Below are 18,311 nucleotides of genomic sequence, written 5' to 3' on the forward strand. Positions count from 1 at the left end.
CAGTCCTGAAGCAAAGGCACTGGGCCACCCATTGCCAGACCTTCCTGGGCTCAGTGGTTTTTACGTCCTCATGCTGCCAAATAAGTTAAATTAATAATTCCAGTCTTCATGAATACTGATTCCAACAGATTCTTCATTGACATCCAGCAACTCATAGGATGATCATCATAAACCAATTCAAGTAACCTCCTCACCAGGTATGGGGGAATATAACAGTTAAAGAGAGCATCACCCCTGTCCTCAGAGTTTATCAGTCAGTTAGGGATGTGTATAAGCCAGTAAAATGAGAGACAAGTACAAATGTAAGACACAGGAGAAAGGGGAAACAAAAGCAAAAATTAACTTTCTCTGGCCACCAAGGAATCTTACTTACCACTGGATTCTCTATTTGGTTACACATTGGACTGACTAAATATCCTCTGTGTTCTTCCCATCTCAGATTCTATGAATCTGAGATGTGAAGGAGCACTTCACTATACCTTGACTACCTCTAAGACAATAGGAAGGAAGGAAGGAAGGAAGGAAGGAAGGAAGGAAGGAAGGAAGGAAGGAAGGAAGGAAGGAAGGAAAGAAGGAAGGAAATAAAAATGGCAGTATTTAGAAATGTTCTCTGAAATAATTTCCATCTATAGCCCTGTTCATGACAGAATTTTTGTAGTGTCTCAGAGATGGAAAAGACCTGAAAGACCACCTAGTACAGTTCACAGTAGAACCACAATCCTCTTGACAAAGTCCCCTACATTTGGCCACCCACCCTTTGAGCGCTTAATAAATATTTGTGGGACTGAAGACAATCAAGGGACAATGAACACTTGGGCTTACGAAGCTCAGAGCTCTACATGATCAGTCGCTGAACTTCTTGCTAAAGGTCACATGGGTCCATTCTCATTAAAGTTTCACAACATTTTGGTTCTTTATTATGTGTTGATGCTCAGCTTACCACCCTCTCATTGTTCTCATTTCTGACTGGAGGAATAGATGTGGCTACAGGGGAAATGGAAAAAGAAGGGTGGAGGCCTAGTGTGTGTGTGTGTGTGTGTGTGTGTGTGTGTGTGTGTGTGTGTGTGTGTGTGTGTGTGTGTGTGTAATGTGGTTAAGTGAAACTGGTATTTCTGAATATTGAAAAATGAATGGTGATATGATCATAGAATTCATAGAATTTGAGCTAAAAGTGCTCTGAAGCCATAGTGTAGAGCAGGGGGAGGAAGAAAGATGACATGACCAGGTACAGTAGTAGCAGCATTCTGCTTTGGCAATAAAAATAGATTTTGATGGGGTGAGGGGAATATAAGTATTCCATGGGAGCACAGGTCAAAAGAGGTCTTGTTACCCTATGACATTCTGAAGGAGAGCTGAAACCCTTCAGAGAGACAAGGTCTTCTATACAAATGAAATGTTTCTTTATGGAAAGTAAGCAGTTTCAGGTTGACTTTGGGCATTCCTGCCAAAGCAAGAAGGGGGTCATGGACAAGGGGAAAGAGCAGATGACTGGAGGGACTCAAGCCTAGACTGTCATGCTGTATGAATGAAGGAACTGAAAAAATGCTACTTGAAATTGATGTAATGGATCCAGAGGAAGCTGTTTAATGAAATCAAATACTCTGATCTTCTTTTATCTTGTGAGCCTTTTCATTATTCATTTCATGTGGATTTGAGTGACCCATAGATACATTTTTTATTAATTGATATTTATTTAAGAAAATAAAGGAGACTAGGGATATATATGAAGAGCTAAACAATGCAACTCTACTGAAGTCCTATAGCTCTCACCCTAGTCTGATGGTAGAGAGCAAAATATAGGTTTCCACCAATCAATCAGAAAAAAATTAAGCACCTACTATGTGCCAGGAATATATGCCACCATCACAAAACAAGTCAACTTTCAGAGTTTTAGGTTTAGGTCAATTTAATTCAGGTGAAATCACAGACAAAGTCCATCATGTCCAGAATGTCCATCATGAACAGAAGCCCATTCTAGGTCCTGGTGAAGATGGGAACAGAGGGTCCAGAGCCAGGGAGGCAATTTCCACTCCATGAGGTCCAGGTTAGACAACACCAGAAACACTTGATTCATTTTCAGTCTCTATATTTTAGGATGAATGATGGCAATCTGAGACCACAGAAGGTCTGGGGCTCCCACCAGGGACATCAGTAAAAGGAATTGGAACATTCATAATGAATTAATTAGAAAAGATGCCTGTGTATAGAGTGAGTGTGAGGGTGGCCTTCAAGTAGTGGATGGGCTACTTGGTGAGAGATGGGGCAGAGCGAAGGAGCTACAAGGAGGGCACCTTCCACTCAGCAGAATCTTCCTAGGAAATAGGTGGCTTTGGGAAGAAGGGGTGCCCACTCATTGACAACTTTCTTGCCAAAGCTGGATGAGCCCATATTTGGGGAGAAGATAAAATTCTTGTTCAGATACGGGTTGGAAAAGGACACCCCTAAACCCTCTTCCAACTGTCAGATTCAATCATTTTGTATTTTGAGCGCAGAGAACTGTCTTTTAAAAGCAGACTAGTAATTCATTACTAGTATTGTGACCTTGGGGAAATGACCTCACACTGAGAGAGCCCTTTGAGATTGCTGCATACTTTTTATGTGTTATCTCATGGGATTCCCACAACACCTTTGGGAGGCAGATGCTACTACTACCCCCTTTTAGAGCTGAGGAGAAGTGACTGACCTGGGGGCACATAGCTAATGAGTGTTCAAGGCTAGACTAGAACTCAGTTCTTCCTGGCTTATCTCCGCACTGAACCTACAAGCATCACCAGCTTCTGGTTGATACTCTAAGTCTTAGTTTCCTCCTTTATCAGATAAGGAAATTGGACAAAATTATATATATTTATTCTATTGAATCTAAATCTAGAAACCAACATGAGAAAGTTTAACAGCTTTGAATGTAAAAGATAGTATCATGCCATAAAAACCTGTAATGAATATGAAGACTTTAAAGAAACTTGAGAAGAATTCTTTGAACTGATAAGGAGCAAACAAAATAGAATCAAGGGAAAAGTTTACACAACAATCTCAAAAGTGCAAAAGAAAACGATATGAAAAGGCGTCAGAATTCTAACTACAGTAATAATCATGACTTCAAAGGACCGACAGTAAAGCGTGCTTCTGGTCTCTTGGTAAAGTGTTGGGTGGGGGGCAGTATAGCTGAAGAATGGGGCATTCATTTGCAAGCATGACCAATGCAAGAATCTGTTTGGCTTTCCTTCATTTCTTTGTTGCAAGAAGAGATTCTCTTGCTCGAGGTGGGGGTGGGGGGGTAGGATTTGCAATGTTAAATCCATAAAAAGATCAATTAGATCTCTTTAAAAAGAGGATTAAAGGTGATGGTTTCATTTTAATCATAGTAACTCGTGAAATCTTCTATATTAAAGCTCACAGAACTATAATCTTTGCAAGTTCAGGGTGTGTCCAGCTGACAGAAACAGCAATCATTGAAATACTGAAGAAAAATCACATTCCTTTCACTTCTGGCAAACCTAAGTGGAGCTACCCCAAACCCCACTTGGACAAAAGCTCTTGTAACTAAAATACTCCTCACAACTTGTGAACTGCTGATTCTCTGGATCCTTCATGTGACATCTTCACTTCTGCCTAAGAGAAAGCATTTTAAATGACTAGACCTTGAGCCTTATTTGGGGGTGATGTATCTTTATAACAATCCATAAAATGCAAAGGGGAATCCAGCATTCTACCCATAAGGACATCCTATACTCTCCCATGACCATGTCTTCCTAATACCATATATATATATGTATATATATGTATATATATATTTGAATTTTTAATTTTTTAAAATTTTCTATATGAATGATAATGAAAAGATATTTTTAAAAAGGAGAGAGTGAAAGATGGTCTGCAAACACCAGTAAATAGTTTTAAAAAGTCAAACCAAACATTAAGCCCATTCAGCCTGTAAGCCATTACCGGACATCACTGAGCAGTCCTCAGAGGAGGTAATAGGCATCATGGGAGAGTGAGTGAAGGCCGTTGTGAGAACAGTCACCTGGCATCAGGAACACTTTCCTCTGATGTGCCTCTGGGGCACAAGCAGATAGCCCAACACTTGATAAGGGGAGATGTGGCTTGGCCTCCACTCTTTGGATGATCTATCTCAACTGCTGACTTGGGACATGACAGGCTCAGCTATGGGTGTGGATTCCCAGCAAAACAGGGCAAGACTTGGGAGGGACCTTATTGAACTGAAGAGCAAATGACAGTTCAGGAGACTTGCCCAAGCCCACCCTGGTGGAGAGGGGGAGCCAGGGCTGAGAAAGGTAGAATAGACCCTCTCTGTATACTTATCCCCAGACTCACAGGAGCAGCACAGACCCTGCTTCCCCACGCCGATGAGCATGTTCAAGCAAAGATTGCAGTAGGCTGGCTTGTTAAAATGCTTCAGTCGCCAAACGTGCTGTCCATCATCTTTCACATTCTGTACGGGGCATAAGAGAAACAGATTTCACTTAATGAAATAAACAGCAAAATATACGAGTGCCAATAAAATTCTGAGCTTGACTGAAGCGAGCGTCAGAAGTCAATCTGCTGCTTTGTTGGTGATCGCCACCGGCTTTATAAAAACACACGGTATCTCCCACGGGAAGGGGAGATTCATCATCTTCTAGTCCCAGGCAGTGGGCTGGCTCACTCACAATGGGACAAGTGCTCCTGGACATCTCAGAGCAGCTCATGAGGGGAGAGCTAGGGAAGCAACGGGTCAGCCTAAGCACTGGCTTATCCTCAGTTCTGCCATGACCCCTCCCCTAGGCAGGGACCCCCTAGGCATCTATCACAGAAGAGTTTATGGGAAAAAAGGAGTTCAGATCCCTTCTTCGTGAAAAATGTTACATGACTTCAAACAATCGCACTGAATTCAATTCAGCATGAATTTTTATGTGCCGCTATGCCTGAGGCATTGTGCCAGACACTGGCGATACCGACAGATTTCAAAAGCAAGACGTGTCCTCAAAGATCTTACATTCTATGGGATGAATACAACCCGCGTAGAGATAAATAAATACCTGCTAAGTTGATAAAGTTAAGAGGCCTAATAACTAAGGGAGTCAGAAAAGAATTTCCCTAGGAAGTGATAACCAGTTCTAAGTGGTCTGATGGGAAAAGCATTGCTTTTGGAATTAAAAAACCCACATCCAAATCTTACGTCTGACTCTTAGTACAATCATTACCTTGCACCAATCATTCATTGTACTTTTCTGTGGCTAAGTTTCCTCACCTGCAAAATGAAAGGACTGGACTAGGTAACCTCTAAAATTCACTTCCAGCTCTAAATCTCTGATCCTAAGATGAGGTTGGAGGGGAGTCTATTCCAAGCACAAGAGTTTGGCTGGTCAGGGTACACCAGCAAGAGATGGGATTCTGTGGTAGGGAAACCACAAGTTAGTCCATTGGGCTGAAGGGTCCTATGTGTGGAGGGGAGCCATAGGGAATGAATGTGGACATGTCATCTGGGGAGAGTCTGCCAAGGGTTTCACATAAGGGGAGGAATGTACATTTTATTCTAGAGATGGGGAGAACCCACGATGATTCCTGAGCAAAGGAATCATGTGGAGAGACCATAATTTAGGAAAGTTATTTTTGCAGCTATGTGGATAAAGATGACGAAGATCTCAAAACCTCAAGACCAGTTGAGGTGGTTCCAATCATTTGGGTAAGAGATAAATAGCAAATGCAGGGGGACAGTTCTAGTGAACGGAGAGAAAGGAACAGATGTGGAAGGTGAGAGAACAAGGAAGCTAGAACCCAAAAAAATAAGTGACTGAATAGGAAAGTTACTTAAAATCCAGATTAAATAGTAATTATAAAGGAAATAATGATGTTTAAAAGTGTGTATATTTTATTTCCCAAGCTGCAAAATAATAAGCTAAGGTTTAATGACTTTTAAAGTATTTGGGAATACCATTTCTATAAATGAAACTCAAGATGTGACGTGTTCGAATCTGCCTAAGAGGAAGCATTTTAAATGTTCTCTGCCTTCTTCGGGGCCATTTCAATTATTAGCACAGTGATAGCTAACATTTGTGTATTATTTTTAAAGTTGGCAAAGCTCTTCCAATCTATTATCTCATCTGAGTCTCTCAGGGCCCCCTTTGGGGAGTGACTGCAGGTGCTATCCTTGCCTTATTTATGAAGGCACAAACACACTCAGAAAAGGCTAAGCAAACTCTAATGAGGGTCAGAGCCAGAATTCAATAACTGGTCTTCTTGACTCCAACTGCCATGGTCTATTCTCAGTGGTACACTGGCCCATGGACTACAGGGTCAAGAATCGTTTCATTAGGTCTGGCACGGAAGCAGTGTGGAACAGCCTTGAAAGATGTCTGGTTATGGAGCCAGAGGACCTGGGTTCCAATCCTGCCTATTCTCTTTGCTCCCTAGTCAAGTAACTTCTCTTAGTTTCAACTCTTGTAAAATGAAGACATTGTGTCAGATGTTCCCCTCTGGGTCTAAATCATATTACAAATGAACTGCGAACTGTTTGACTTAAATTGAGCAGCCTGACTACCTGGGGACATCAAGTTTTGGTTTCTTTAGTAGGAATGTGATGAAAATCAAAGAGGGGAGTGACTCCAGGCCTTCATGGAGATGCCTCCAAGAGTGTGACCAGGAGAGCTTGACTTCTACCCTTCCTTCTCAGAACTCAATACTAAAGGAACTCTATAAATAACAGGAGTCACACAACCAGGCCATTCCAATATGTACCACAGGGCAATGAACAGACTTACAGTGATTGAAAAATGCAAATGGTGAGGACAAGGGATGCTGGACTAAGAGTTGGCCGACCTCAGCCAAAGTGCCATGATTCTTTTCTCAGCAGCTACTCGATGCCACAATAGCCAGTAGCCAGCAGCTACTGATGACCATTGAACAGATGTTAACATTGAACAGTTGATTTAGAATTAGACCATTTAGCACTTAGTGTTAGAAGGGAATTTGTGCTACAGGTATCTAGTCCTTTCATTTTGCAGGTGAAGCAACTGAGGCATAGAAAAGTGGAGTGACTGGAAGTAGCCAAGCCAGAATTTCAACCCATCTCTTCTAACTCCAAATCCAGAATCTTTGAGACACAGCACTGTGTCCTGGAGAGGATGCCAGAAGGCCAGGAGACTCCAACTTCAGAACTTAAATCTGATTCTTTCTCTCTGTGTGACTCTGGACAATTTATTTTATCTATGAATGTGCACGTCTGTAAAATGGAGATAATGCTGCTGGGTGGGTTGAGGTCTAAATGGCCTCACATATGCATATAAAATACCATATACAGGTGACTGCTTATGGTTATTATCTTGGGCTTTAATCAATCACCTTTGAATATCTCCTTCCCCCTTCCCAGAAATGAATCAGATTTGGTTTCTCTTATTTATGGATTATAGAATAGTAAGGAAAAAGAACACACACACACACACACACACACACACACACTGACACACACAGTCCTCAATTGTTCTCTCTTTGGAAACCTCAAGCTCTAATCCAGCCCTCCTTTCTCTAGGGCGAATGAGGATTGGCCCCAGCATACCTTGGAGACAAGAAGACCCTTACATTCCAATTAAAAAACAAACAAACCACCCAGCTCACACCTGGGTGACAAACAAGGCTGTGGGCTGCAGAGGGAGAGAAATGATTCTTAAGGTGACCTTTGGGAGTCTTTGAAGAATAAAGGTGGTCCTTCTCCAGAAGCTTCGGAATAGCCTCTGAAGCTACTTCTGTAGCCTGCCCTGTCTTTATAGAGTCTTCTGATTTCTCGCACTTCTACGCCATGAACACAAGACTCTTAGCAGATTTCATTACCATCCATGTACTTTTTTCCACTGATTATATTTCTGAAGAAACTCTCCCATAAGAAACACTTTAAACAATGTAAAACCTTCTGCGAGGAGATTGCTTTTTTTCTGATATGCATCCACATAAACTTAAAAAGAAACTTTATGGGCTGTAAAAACAAAAGCACAAAAACACATTGCTCTTTAAAAATGAAATGAAGGTGGCAGACAATCACTGTCACTGTATCCCTTTCCCCCGTATCGTTTGTACTTGAATTTTAAAAGCAGATGTCCATTCCATGGGCGTGCACCTCAGCTGGATGAGTGTGGCACATATGGCTCCCTAAACTGGCATTTCCCTCATCAACCAAACAAACAAGTCTTCATGTGGGAGTTCTGTCAGTCAGAACCCTCAGCCTCATGGCAGGAGCAGCCAAGCTACAAATTCACTTCAGAAATATCACTCATTTTTCCAAAATATCAAACTCAGTGGTTTCCAAGGACTCTGTTGGGGACCCTCCCAACTTCAGGTACAACAACAAACCATAGAAACATACAATATGTGTGCATATAACACTTTAAGGTCTACAAAACCTTTTGGATACATGGTCTAAATTGATCTTCATAACTGCCCTGCAAGGTAGGTTTGATTGCTATCCCCACTTTACAGATGAGGAAAATGAGACTCAAGGAGACTGAAGTAACTTTTTCAGGAATGGCTGAGGAGAGATCTCAGTTCATGCCTCTTAACTTAGTCAAAGTTTTATCTACTAGGCAACAACTTCGCCCTTCCCCCCACACACACTTTGAGAGATGAAGTGTGACAAAGTGAAGGATCCCTGGCTTTCTGGTGTCACCTCTGACTAGCTGTGTGTCTTTGGGCAAATCATTTATTTTCTCTGGGGTCACTTGCCTCACCTGCAAAATGCCTGGTTATTTCCCTTCCAGATCTAGACCTCTGGTCCGGAGAGTGTGGGTACTGCTTCTTTCAAAGGAGACTAGTGAAAGCTGAATCTGGTGACTTCTTGGGACCACCAATCATCCATCACCTTCTAGGGTGTGCGTGCCTTCTTTGGGGAAAGATCTCACCATTTTCTGCTGCTCTCTCTCTCTCTCTCTCTCTCTCTCTCTCTCTCTCTCTCTCTCTCTCTCTCTCTCTCTCTCTCTCTCCCCCTCCTTCCTTCCCTCCCTCCCCCACTTCTATTTTGCAAAAATAGCTATGTCCATCTGTCTATATAAATGACCAAGGGATCACAGACACTATCGTTGTTTGGGTAAGGGTTTTGAGCTATTGTGAAAATGTGGGTCTTAAATCACAATAATACTATTAGCTCACATTTCCATAGTGCTTTGACAAGTTAAACTACTTTCTTCTCCACAACCTTGGGAGATGATTCCTGTAAGCAGCATTACCACCACCCCATCAGAGAGAATGGGGCTAGATGAGCTCAGAGCCCTTTCTGTCTTCAATCTTTCATTCTATGGTCTTCAGCTTTCTAAAATGTAAAATGCTGAGAGTCATACATGATATGTGTGTCTCCCACGATTGCTGTGAGAAACAGAAGAAACCTGTCATCAATGCGGCCCCTGCTTCCTCCTCTGCATTTAATCTCAGTCTATTGACTTTCAATTGGAATAAAGCAAAATAAGGAAGAAATGCAGAATCTTCATGAAAAAGATGATTCTGCACAGAGACAAGGTCAAGACTTCCCATGAAGCCATGTGTGCTGAGGGGGAAGAATAAAAGGAATGGTAGACCCAGCAGCCCTGAGAGGCGAGTCATCATGCACAATGAGCTCCATTATTCCAAAGAAGAAGCTAGAGACCCAGAGGAGATATGTGATTGACCTAAAGTCCCACCAGGGGTAAAGGACACAAGGATAGCAATCTAAGTCCAGGAGAAGTAAACAATATTGGCTCTGGAGTCCCAAGACCAGGGTTTTCATGGTCCCTAGGTCAATAATACCTAGGTGATAGTGGACGAGTCTTTGGAGATGTTTGGGAGAGGAGGCTCTAGCTCAGGGCTGAGTAGGGATGGAGGAATTTGAATTCTAACTCTGAGATTCTGTGAGTCTATCATGTAACAAACCCAAGGGGTTCACCCAATTCCATTACAGGTCTAGATCCAGAGAGTCAGATTTTTCCAAAGTGACATCTGATTCTACAGATAAAATTTCTCTTTGGTTGATTACTTTGAATTTCAGGAATTTTCAATTACAAAGCCATCATAATGAAATTGGAGACAAGAGGTTTTATTATTCAAGGGCTAAAAGTGACAGGCTATAACTTCTGTGTATTTGTCCTTCGTTGCCGAAGAAGACCATGCTATCAGAGAAATGATGGCATGATTTGCACTTGACTTTGTTTTGAGTGAGGGAGGTCACCAGCCTCACTTCTCCTCCAGAGCCATCTGAATCCAGTGACCAGATATTCATCAGGATGACTGGAGATGACCCAGGATGAGGCAGTTGGGGTTAAGTGACTTGCCCAAGGTCACATAGATAGTGAGTGTCAAGTGTCTGAGGTGAGATTTGAACTCAGGTCCTCCTGAGTTTCACTGCACCACCTAGCTGCTAGCTAAGGTGGGGAAACTGAAGATACTGGCACAGATTCTTCCAGGGAGATTTAAGACATTGGTGCCCATAGCTTAGAGAGGGCCCACTAGTCACCAATTTCCACCAGCTATTTCACTGACTTGAACGATGTTCTCAGTTAAATGTAAGTGACTTGAGGGCCTGAGCTTTTGCTTTTGTTTTTCAGCCTCCAAGACTTGGGAGGTGCTTGGCAGAGAGGAATGCTTGGTAAATGCTTTATAAATGAGTAAATGGTGCTCTTTGGTTTTCTCAGCCATGTCTGGCCCCCTGTTACCGCATTCGGGGCTTTCTTGGCCAAGATAGTACAATGATTTGCTATTTCTTTCACAGATGAGGAGACTGAGGCAAACAGGGTGAGGTGACTTGTCCAAGGTCACCCAACTACTAAGTGTTTGAGCCTGAATTTGAACCCAGGAAAATGGGTCTTCCTGACTCTGGACGGGGCACTCTGTGCACTATGGTACCACCTAGTGTTGGAATGAAGGATTGCACAAGACAATGAATACACTATCCCAGGATAGTGGGAAGCATATTTTAAATCATCTCTTTGGCTGCTGTGGTTCAATCAAGATATTGAAAAATACACACTTAACATATAAATATGTAGAAAACTAATAAAGAGATAAGTTCTTACTCTGCTGGAGGGAGGGGTCAAAGAAGACACTGAGCGGTCTCAGGTGAACATGAAGCTGTCACTGCTCTGAGGATGGAGAACACTGACCCCAAGATGTATGTTGTCATTTTGGGACTTGTTTAAGCTTCCTTTGAGCATTGGGTCAAATCGAGCTGTTAAGAGTATGGGCTGAGGACCCGCTGAGATGAGGACATCTTGGAGACTTCTCTGTCTGGACTACAAATCCCGAGGTTTAGAACAAGGTTTGTAAGCCTTTGGTGGCGTGTGTTCTGCATGCCGTTAGTAACCTAAGGAAGCTAAGGGACTGCTTCCCAGAACCATGTTTTTAAATGCATAATACAAAACATAGGGTATTAAAAAGGAAAATGAATGGATTGAAATGTAGCTATTAAGAGAAGAAGAAGCCGCTCACGGACCCGAAGGGAAGAATCTTTAATTGAGAATAATGGTAAATTCATTTTTAAAAAAGGGTCTGGAAGACTTGCTCATAAAACACATGGAAAATGCAACAGTTATTTCTTCAATGGGAGGAAGAACTTTCATTTGCTAGTGACTGAGATAGACAAAAATGTGCAGAGAGGGAGAGAGGGAAAGAGAGAGAAGGAGATAAAGAAAGAGAGAGGGAGAAAGAAAAGGAAGGAGACAGAGACAGAGACAGATAGACAAAGACAGAGACAGAGACAAAGAGAGATATATTAAGTGCTTACTATTTGCAGGCAATTGGCTAAGCTACTCACTAGGTTTAAGAATAAAAATATGCAAAGGAAACAGGTGGACCCTTAAGGAGCTAAGGGCATCCTTGGGGCAGACTCCATGGAAGGGGGAGATAGCAGGAGCGGGGGACACAGGGGCTGTGCAGAAGTAAGCTCTGTGTGGACATGGCTGGATGGTCTCTTCAAAGTGCATGGCAGGATTCTAGGTGCTCTGCGACCAAGTCTTTGTCTGTTCTGTCGCTCTTCACTGAGAACAAACGGGAAGGCTGGGGCCACAGAACCATCCATTTCACCCAGAGATTGCCCAGAGCCAGGCTAAGGCATCTGCCTTTCATGTTTGATAAGAAAGGGCAAAGTGAGGAGGGAGCTTGTCCATTAAAGGTCCATCCTTCAGCTCACAGACTTCTGTTGCTGAACAAAAACACAGCCAATAAATAAATCCCAGTGAGTGGGAAAGACTCTCATGTAGTAAAGCTTTTCTCTTACTTTAAAACCATGTCTTTTACTGCCTCTTCACTCCTTCCTCCTTTAGGCTAAAATGTAGAACCTGCAGATGGGCATGGAAAATCCACCCAAATCTATGTCCTCCCCTCTTCTTCTTCAAACATTAATTGTGCAGGTCCAACCTCCTTGGTGGTGGTGCCCAGTATATGACCATCCATCTCCCATCTCTGGACCTTTGCCCAGGCTGCACTCCATGCCTACAATGCTTTCTTTCCTCACCCTTATGCCACAGAATCCCTACTTTTCTCTCAAAGCATAGGATGCTGCCTCCTACAGGAGACCTGGCCTTGTTCTCCCTTGTTCTCTGCCCCCCAGCCCCACCCCATCTGCAAGGTCTTTCTTCTCGAACTTCTGGGGCACACACTTTGAGTTTATTCATTGGTTTACATGTAAATTCCCCCAGAAGAAATGAATGAGCCCCTAGAGTTGCCAGGCAGGACCAGTTTCCTCGTCATCTTGGTGATTCCAACGCCTGGCATGACTGTCACACTTATGGACTGGAGCAAATGCAGGTGATTTCTGCACTTCAGGATTCTTCATCCCTGGTGTCAGAGGGTTCCTGTGGCCCACAGGCTCTATGTGCCTTCTCGATCCTCAGGGGTTCTCTCTGCACTCCAGTGACAACCACCATGGCCACAAGGGAAGGAAAGGGGCCTTGGTAAGGGGCTTGGGTAGGCCTCCCTCGGAGCCTGGGGTGGAAGCAGAATTGACCCTTCCAGTCTCACTTTTTTCTGGGGAAAGAACACTCTCGCTGGCCTTGTGTGGCCTTCAGGAGCCCAGGAATGTCCATGGATGGGGCGGCCCTGCCACCCAGTGGCTGCCTGTGAAAGAGCAGGTGTGAAACTGCACCTTAGCAGAAGGGCAGACAGAGAGAGGGCAGGGCAGCCTCCACCTCACCCATACCACACCCATAGGAGTCCTCCCCATAGGAGTCCCCATGGTAGGATAATGAGGATGGATAGAAGTCGTCCAGGACAACCCTGTGCATCATGTGTCTCAGTCCCATCACCAATAAATCCTTTCTTGGCATGTGTCTCTTAGCAAGTTGTTGGGGGGGAAAAGGAAAAAGAAGAAGGCAATCCAAGACAATGCCCTAGCGAGTGCAAGCCACCCCTCTGGAGCTATCCTCCAGCCCGTTGGCCTGTGTGCATCTCGCCAGGGACAGCCCTGCTCTTTCACCACACAGCCTCCAGCGTACTCCCCAGATTCAGCAGAAGATGCGAGCCCCAGCAAGCCCTGGACAGATTTTCACTGACTGCTTACAAAACTTTCCCACGGAGCCAAGGTCTGCTTTGCTTTTGTGTGTGTTTAGTGTTGCTAAACCCTTCCCACAGAACCTCAGTCACTCAAACACTCCAATTCTTGCTTTTTCTAAACAGAAAATCAAACACCAAAATTTGTCTCCCTTCCTTTCTCTCTCTACCCCTATCCATCCTCACTGCCTGTCCCATATCACTCGCTTATCTGCTTCCCCCTTTAAAAAGGCTCAGAAGACCCCGAGGTTTGAACAAACCAAAGATCTTGCTGATTTTTCCCATGCGCCTAACAGATGCACAACCATCTACTCAGGTGTGGTGCCAAATTTAAAATTAAGCAATCACAACAAAGTAAAACTTATAACTTTGTCCCGTGAGAGCAGCCTTGTTTTAAAGCTTTGTCTTGAGACTTTAGACCAAAGTATTTTTAATGAATTCAGTGCTTCATCTGCTGCTCAGGCCACACACAGATCCAATGTGTGTTTTGTTGCAGCAGCACAGAGACCCTCAGCCCAGAGGAGAAGGTAACTAGGACCACAACCGGCAGGAGGACTGCTGTTCCCTTGGGTCATTGGCCACTTTGGGATCCAGTGATCTCCCTTTTGCTAGTTGGCTTTCTCTTTGAGGGACACTTATTACCCACACCTGAGTTGAAATTTTCTCCTGCTTCTTCTCTGAATAGTCCCACATTCTTTCCTGGCATATCCAGATTCCAGATAATGCAGAACAATCCTTTCCAATTGTCCAGATCTATAGACAGGGGAGCTTCTGCTGTTGGGATGAAGCAGTGAAGGTTGGACTGAGGGACATTAAGACTGAGGGAGAAAGAAAACTGATTGTACTGTGAGGGGCCATTGACATTTATCCCAGAATCACAGATTCCAGAGGAAGCCCCCCCCAAGGCCGTCAAGTCTAGGGAGGAACTCATCAAGAATCCCTCCCCCATGGTCCCTGACACTGAGGATCCCTGCCTGCCTTCCCCATAGGAGGCCTGTCCGTCAAGTGTTGGATCAGGCGTCTCCCATGCAGGGTTATCCCTTGCCCAAGGAAGCCCATTGTGTTGTGGACAGCTCCCATTTTGACCAAGTTCATGCCAATATCAAGCCCCTCTTTCCAATTTCTCTTCCTCTTGCCAGCTCTTGAAATGGTTGAAAGCAACTTGCTGGCTTCCTGCCCTTAGGCCCACAAGTCTTCTACAGGCTAAACAATCTGTTTCTTCAACTAACTTCCCCTGCTCCAAACCAAGCAAAGTTGTAATTCTGCCAGGGTCCCGTCCATGTGTACCATGTGTACAATAGAATGAGTCTATAGCAGGGGAGACTGATGAGGAGCCCATGAAAATGGTGCTGGGTGAGCAAAAAAAAAGGAGATGAAGGGCAGTAATACTGTGGTGAAAACTTCTGGGCTTTGGCACATGAGTGGCTAAAAGGAAAGGAGATGAGTCAGGGGGGCTGAAAGGGAATGAAAAGAGGAGACTGAGGATGGAGGCTCCCTCAGCACATACCAGAATGCTTGGAGGAACCATGGATTGGAATGGGAGGGAAAGGAGGAGAGCCACTTGAGGCACGTGGAGTTTGAACTTCCAGAGGGTCATTCTAGTTGGAATGGTGAGGCAAGCCTTGACTTGAAGGGAGAGGTTAAGGCCACACACATAAATTTGGGGGTTACCTGCACAAACATGATCATTGAAACCAGGGGTGAGGAAGAGATGATCAAGGCAGAAATTATGCATGGAGAAGAGACAAGGACCTAGTACTGAGATGCAGGATACGCTCATGTTCCATTCTGGGACCAAGTTACTGGTGCTGCTAAGGGGACTCTAAAGCAACGATTAGACGGCTAGAAGAGAAAGAGGAGGGAGCAGAGCTGAAGGCTGAACAAGGTTCTAGTGGGAGTGAAGCCTTGACCTGGGCCATCAGACTTTGGAATTAAACAGAGTTGGGAAGAGAAAAGGAAGTGCCACAAGTGAACAAAGAATACCTGCATGCCAAATTAGTTTGAGCGATTTAAAACAAAGATCCCCCACCCACGGCCACCCTCTGAGGTTAGGCCAAGCATGGAACCCAGGGGCTCCAGTGCAGGGTGCTCCTGAGTCAGGCTGGACCGCCCCCACCATGGACAGCACCCACCATGGACAGCACCCACCATGGACCCAAGCTTACGTTCTCCAATCCCAGGAGCACCAGCAAGGGGATGGTTGTCATCCCTCCCTGAATCCACTCCTGCAGAGAGACCGTGCCATCATGGTCGTAGTCAATCTCTTCCATCATTTCATGAAGTATCTGTTTCAGGAGAGAAGAGCAGGAAATAGAATTTCAAACTGGGAAATAGGAAAAGGGCTCAGCTACAGGAGAGCATCAGATGAGCAAGGAAAGCTAGATCTTGGGAAGGCTGAGACTAAGTAAGTCTATGTCTCAGGAAGGTCACATCGAGGGAAGGAGGGGCCGATAACTTAGAGAGAGCTACCCCTCAGAAAGGCTACTTGTATAAATTCAAGTAGACTTCAGGGGTCATTCAGCTCGCAGCTAATCTGGGATCATCCCAAAAAATTCCTCTGTTTTTGAAGAACATTAGTAGAAAATCTGACTCAAATAAAACTAATTGTGTGATGCATCAAATTTTATGACTATGTACTCAAGTGTGAAATAATACAGCAACTATTCAGTAGGAAAGTTTTGTTTGTTTCCATCTTGAGACCCTGGCAGGCCATAGTGATCCATCTACCTCAGATTATTTTGAAGGTTCAGGGATGTAATGGGAAGTGTTAGACCCTTCAGCTTAGTAGCAAAGAGTTGAAGAGATTCTCTCCGACCAACCATGAAGCGAGAAAATCAGAGGTTACTTATTCACCTATCAGATTTTAGGAGAAGAAAAGGAGCCAATCAAAGGATCCACAACCCTTGAATTAAGGCAGGACAGTCACCAGAGTTAAGTTTCACTGAAGGTTCACAAAATGCCATACTAACTGTCTGCAGTAAATGGGTACATTTGCAAATGCAACAGATGGGAATGTTAGGAACATTCCAGGCCAGTCCTAAAACAAACCAACCCACAAAGTCCATACTGTTTCGCTAATATAAATGATATGCCTTAGGTAAGGACAAGAAATTATCTTGTTAGCAAAAGTCAAACAGCTTCAGAAGGAGATGCCATGTTTAGTAAAAAACAAAAAAAACAAAAAAAAACAAAAAAAAAAACATTCTCCAAAAGACAAATAAAAAAAGGAAGAAATGGGAGAAGACAACTCTCATTACACAGAGACTTGTGAAAATGGGGTTGGGTCCCTAAAACCCTCCTGTGACTGACTGTATACTGAACTTTGTCTGTGGGATCTAACACTGAGTTGGGCCGGTTTCCTTTTAAATCATGAACTTAGTTCCGGATGTGTGAGCTCAAGCATGTGGAGGATGTCCAACGTCAACAGCCTTCCCCATTCCCATCACCTTTTCTCCTTCTTATGGTCTCAGGGGGCCACTCAGGCTTGGACCAGGAGGCCTGGTGGCTTGCCTATTATGTCACAGTTGGTGTGGTCAAAGGAAGCAGTGGAAAACAAAGACTCAGCAAGAGCTCTCTTCTAATTCCCAAAGGCTGTAAAACTGGAGGAATCTTTAATTATTCATGGGGTAGGACAGAAGTCCTCAACCCCAGCCATTCAGTTCCCTTATCTATAAAAATAAGGTATTCAATCCAACCACATCAATGGGGCCCCCAGACTCTCTCACTCTTCTGTTGTAGACAATGGACAGGCACCAGGTACAGGGTGTCCAGAGATGGATAGAGGCAGGAAGACTGGGTTCCATATTTTCCCCACCTCAGGCAAGTTGTGGGGCCCTGGGGGAGTCATTTCAACTCTGGGTGGTCCCACTCTAAGCTATAAAAGAGTTACTGCTGTGCAGTGGTAGAGGAGCTTATCTCACCATATCATTATAATACCTAATATCATGAACACTATGCAACACTTCATGGTTTATTGACAACTTTACATGGCTATCTCATTGCATCCTCACAATACCCCTGTGAAGTAGGAGCCATTATTATTCATGTTTTACAGATGAGGAAATTGAGGCCAGGAGAGCTTAGGTGCTTATCCAGGATTACACAGATAGAAAGTCCCTGAGGTTGGATTTGAACTCAGATCTCCCTGATTTCAGGTCCATCGTTGCACTGTCCCCACTTACTACGACCCAAGTTCCTATTTTAGTGGGAAACACTCCTAACATCCTGGATTTTTCAAAGATATTCTATGGACAAAAATCAACCTATGTACAGAGGGCAATTTTAATGAACTAGTGCCTCTTTCAAAGAATCCTGGAATAAGGTCACATTTCTCTTCCCTACTTCCTTCTCTGTCTAGCTCTTGGGGTTAATGATTAAGTCAGGGTCACAGTTCAGACCCAGAATAAAAGTTGCGATATTAGTGTCTGCACCTGACATATGGTGATTTGAGGAGTTCTGGGCACTTTCACATAAATAATCTCACACAGAACAGTAGGAAGGACACTCCACTGGGAGAACCTGGGTTTGTTCCCTGAGGCTCTGGGAACAGAAGAGCTGGATATGAATCCCAAATCTTCCTGAGTGCAACCCAGTGCAACCATGGACAAGTCACTAAACTACTCTGAGCCACATTGGTCAACTATAAAATGAAGAACTCACACTATGTGATCTTCTCCCTAGAAGGTCAAAAATTTGATGTGTTCAGAAAAGTTCTCAGAGATCAGTAGTACAAAAATTTTATTCCCATTTCATAGATCAGAAAACCAAGACTCAGAAACATTAAACAAATTCCCAAGGTCACAATGACAGTAAGTGGG

General features: G+C 43.8%; 1 protein-coding gene across 8 annotated transcripts in view; it reads right to left on the reverse strand.

The window, feature by feature from the left end:
- Positions 1 to 18,311, reverse strand: part of DGKB (diacylglycerol kinase beta) — a 686,362-nt gene that overhangs the window by 449,356 nt on the left and 218,695 nt on the right. For all 8 annotated transcript variants that reach the window (XM_072650808.1, XM_072650809.1, XM_072650812.1 and 5 more), the window contains 2 exons: positions 15,660 to 15,779; positions 4,333 to 4,450 (listed from right to left, as the gene is read on the reverse strand). In XM_072650808.1, coding sequence (XP_072506909.1) covers positions 4,333 to 4,450; positions 15,660 to 15,779 — 238 coding nt within the window. The remainder of the gene's footprint in view (positions 1 to 4,332; positions 4,451 to 15,659; positions 15,780 to 18,311) is intronic.

This window comes from Notamacropus eugenii, chromosome 3 (genome assembly GCF_028372415.1).
Source record: "Notamacropus eugenii isolate mMacEug1 chromosome 3, mMacEug1.pri_v2, whole genome shotgun sequence".
NCBI lineage: Eukaryota > Metazoa > Chordata > Mammalia > Diprotodontia > Macropodidae > Notamacropus > Notamacropus eugenii.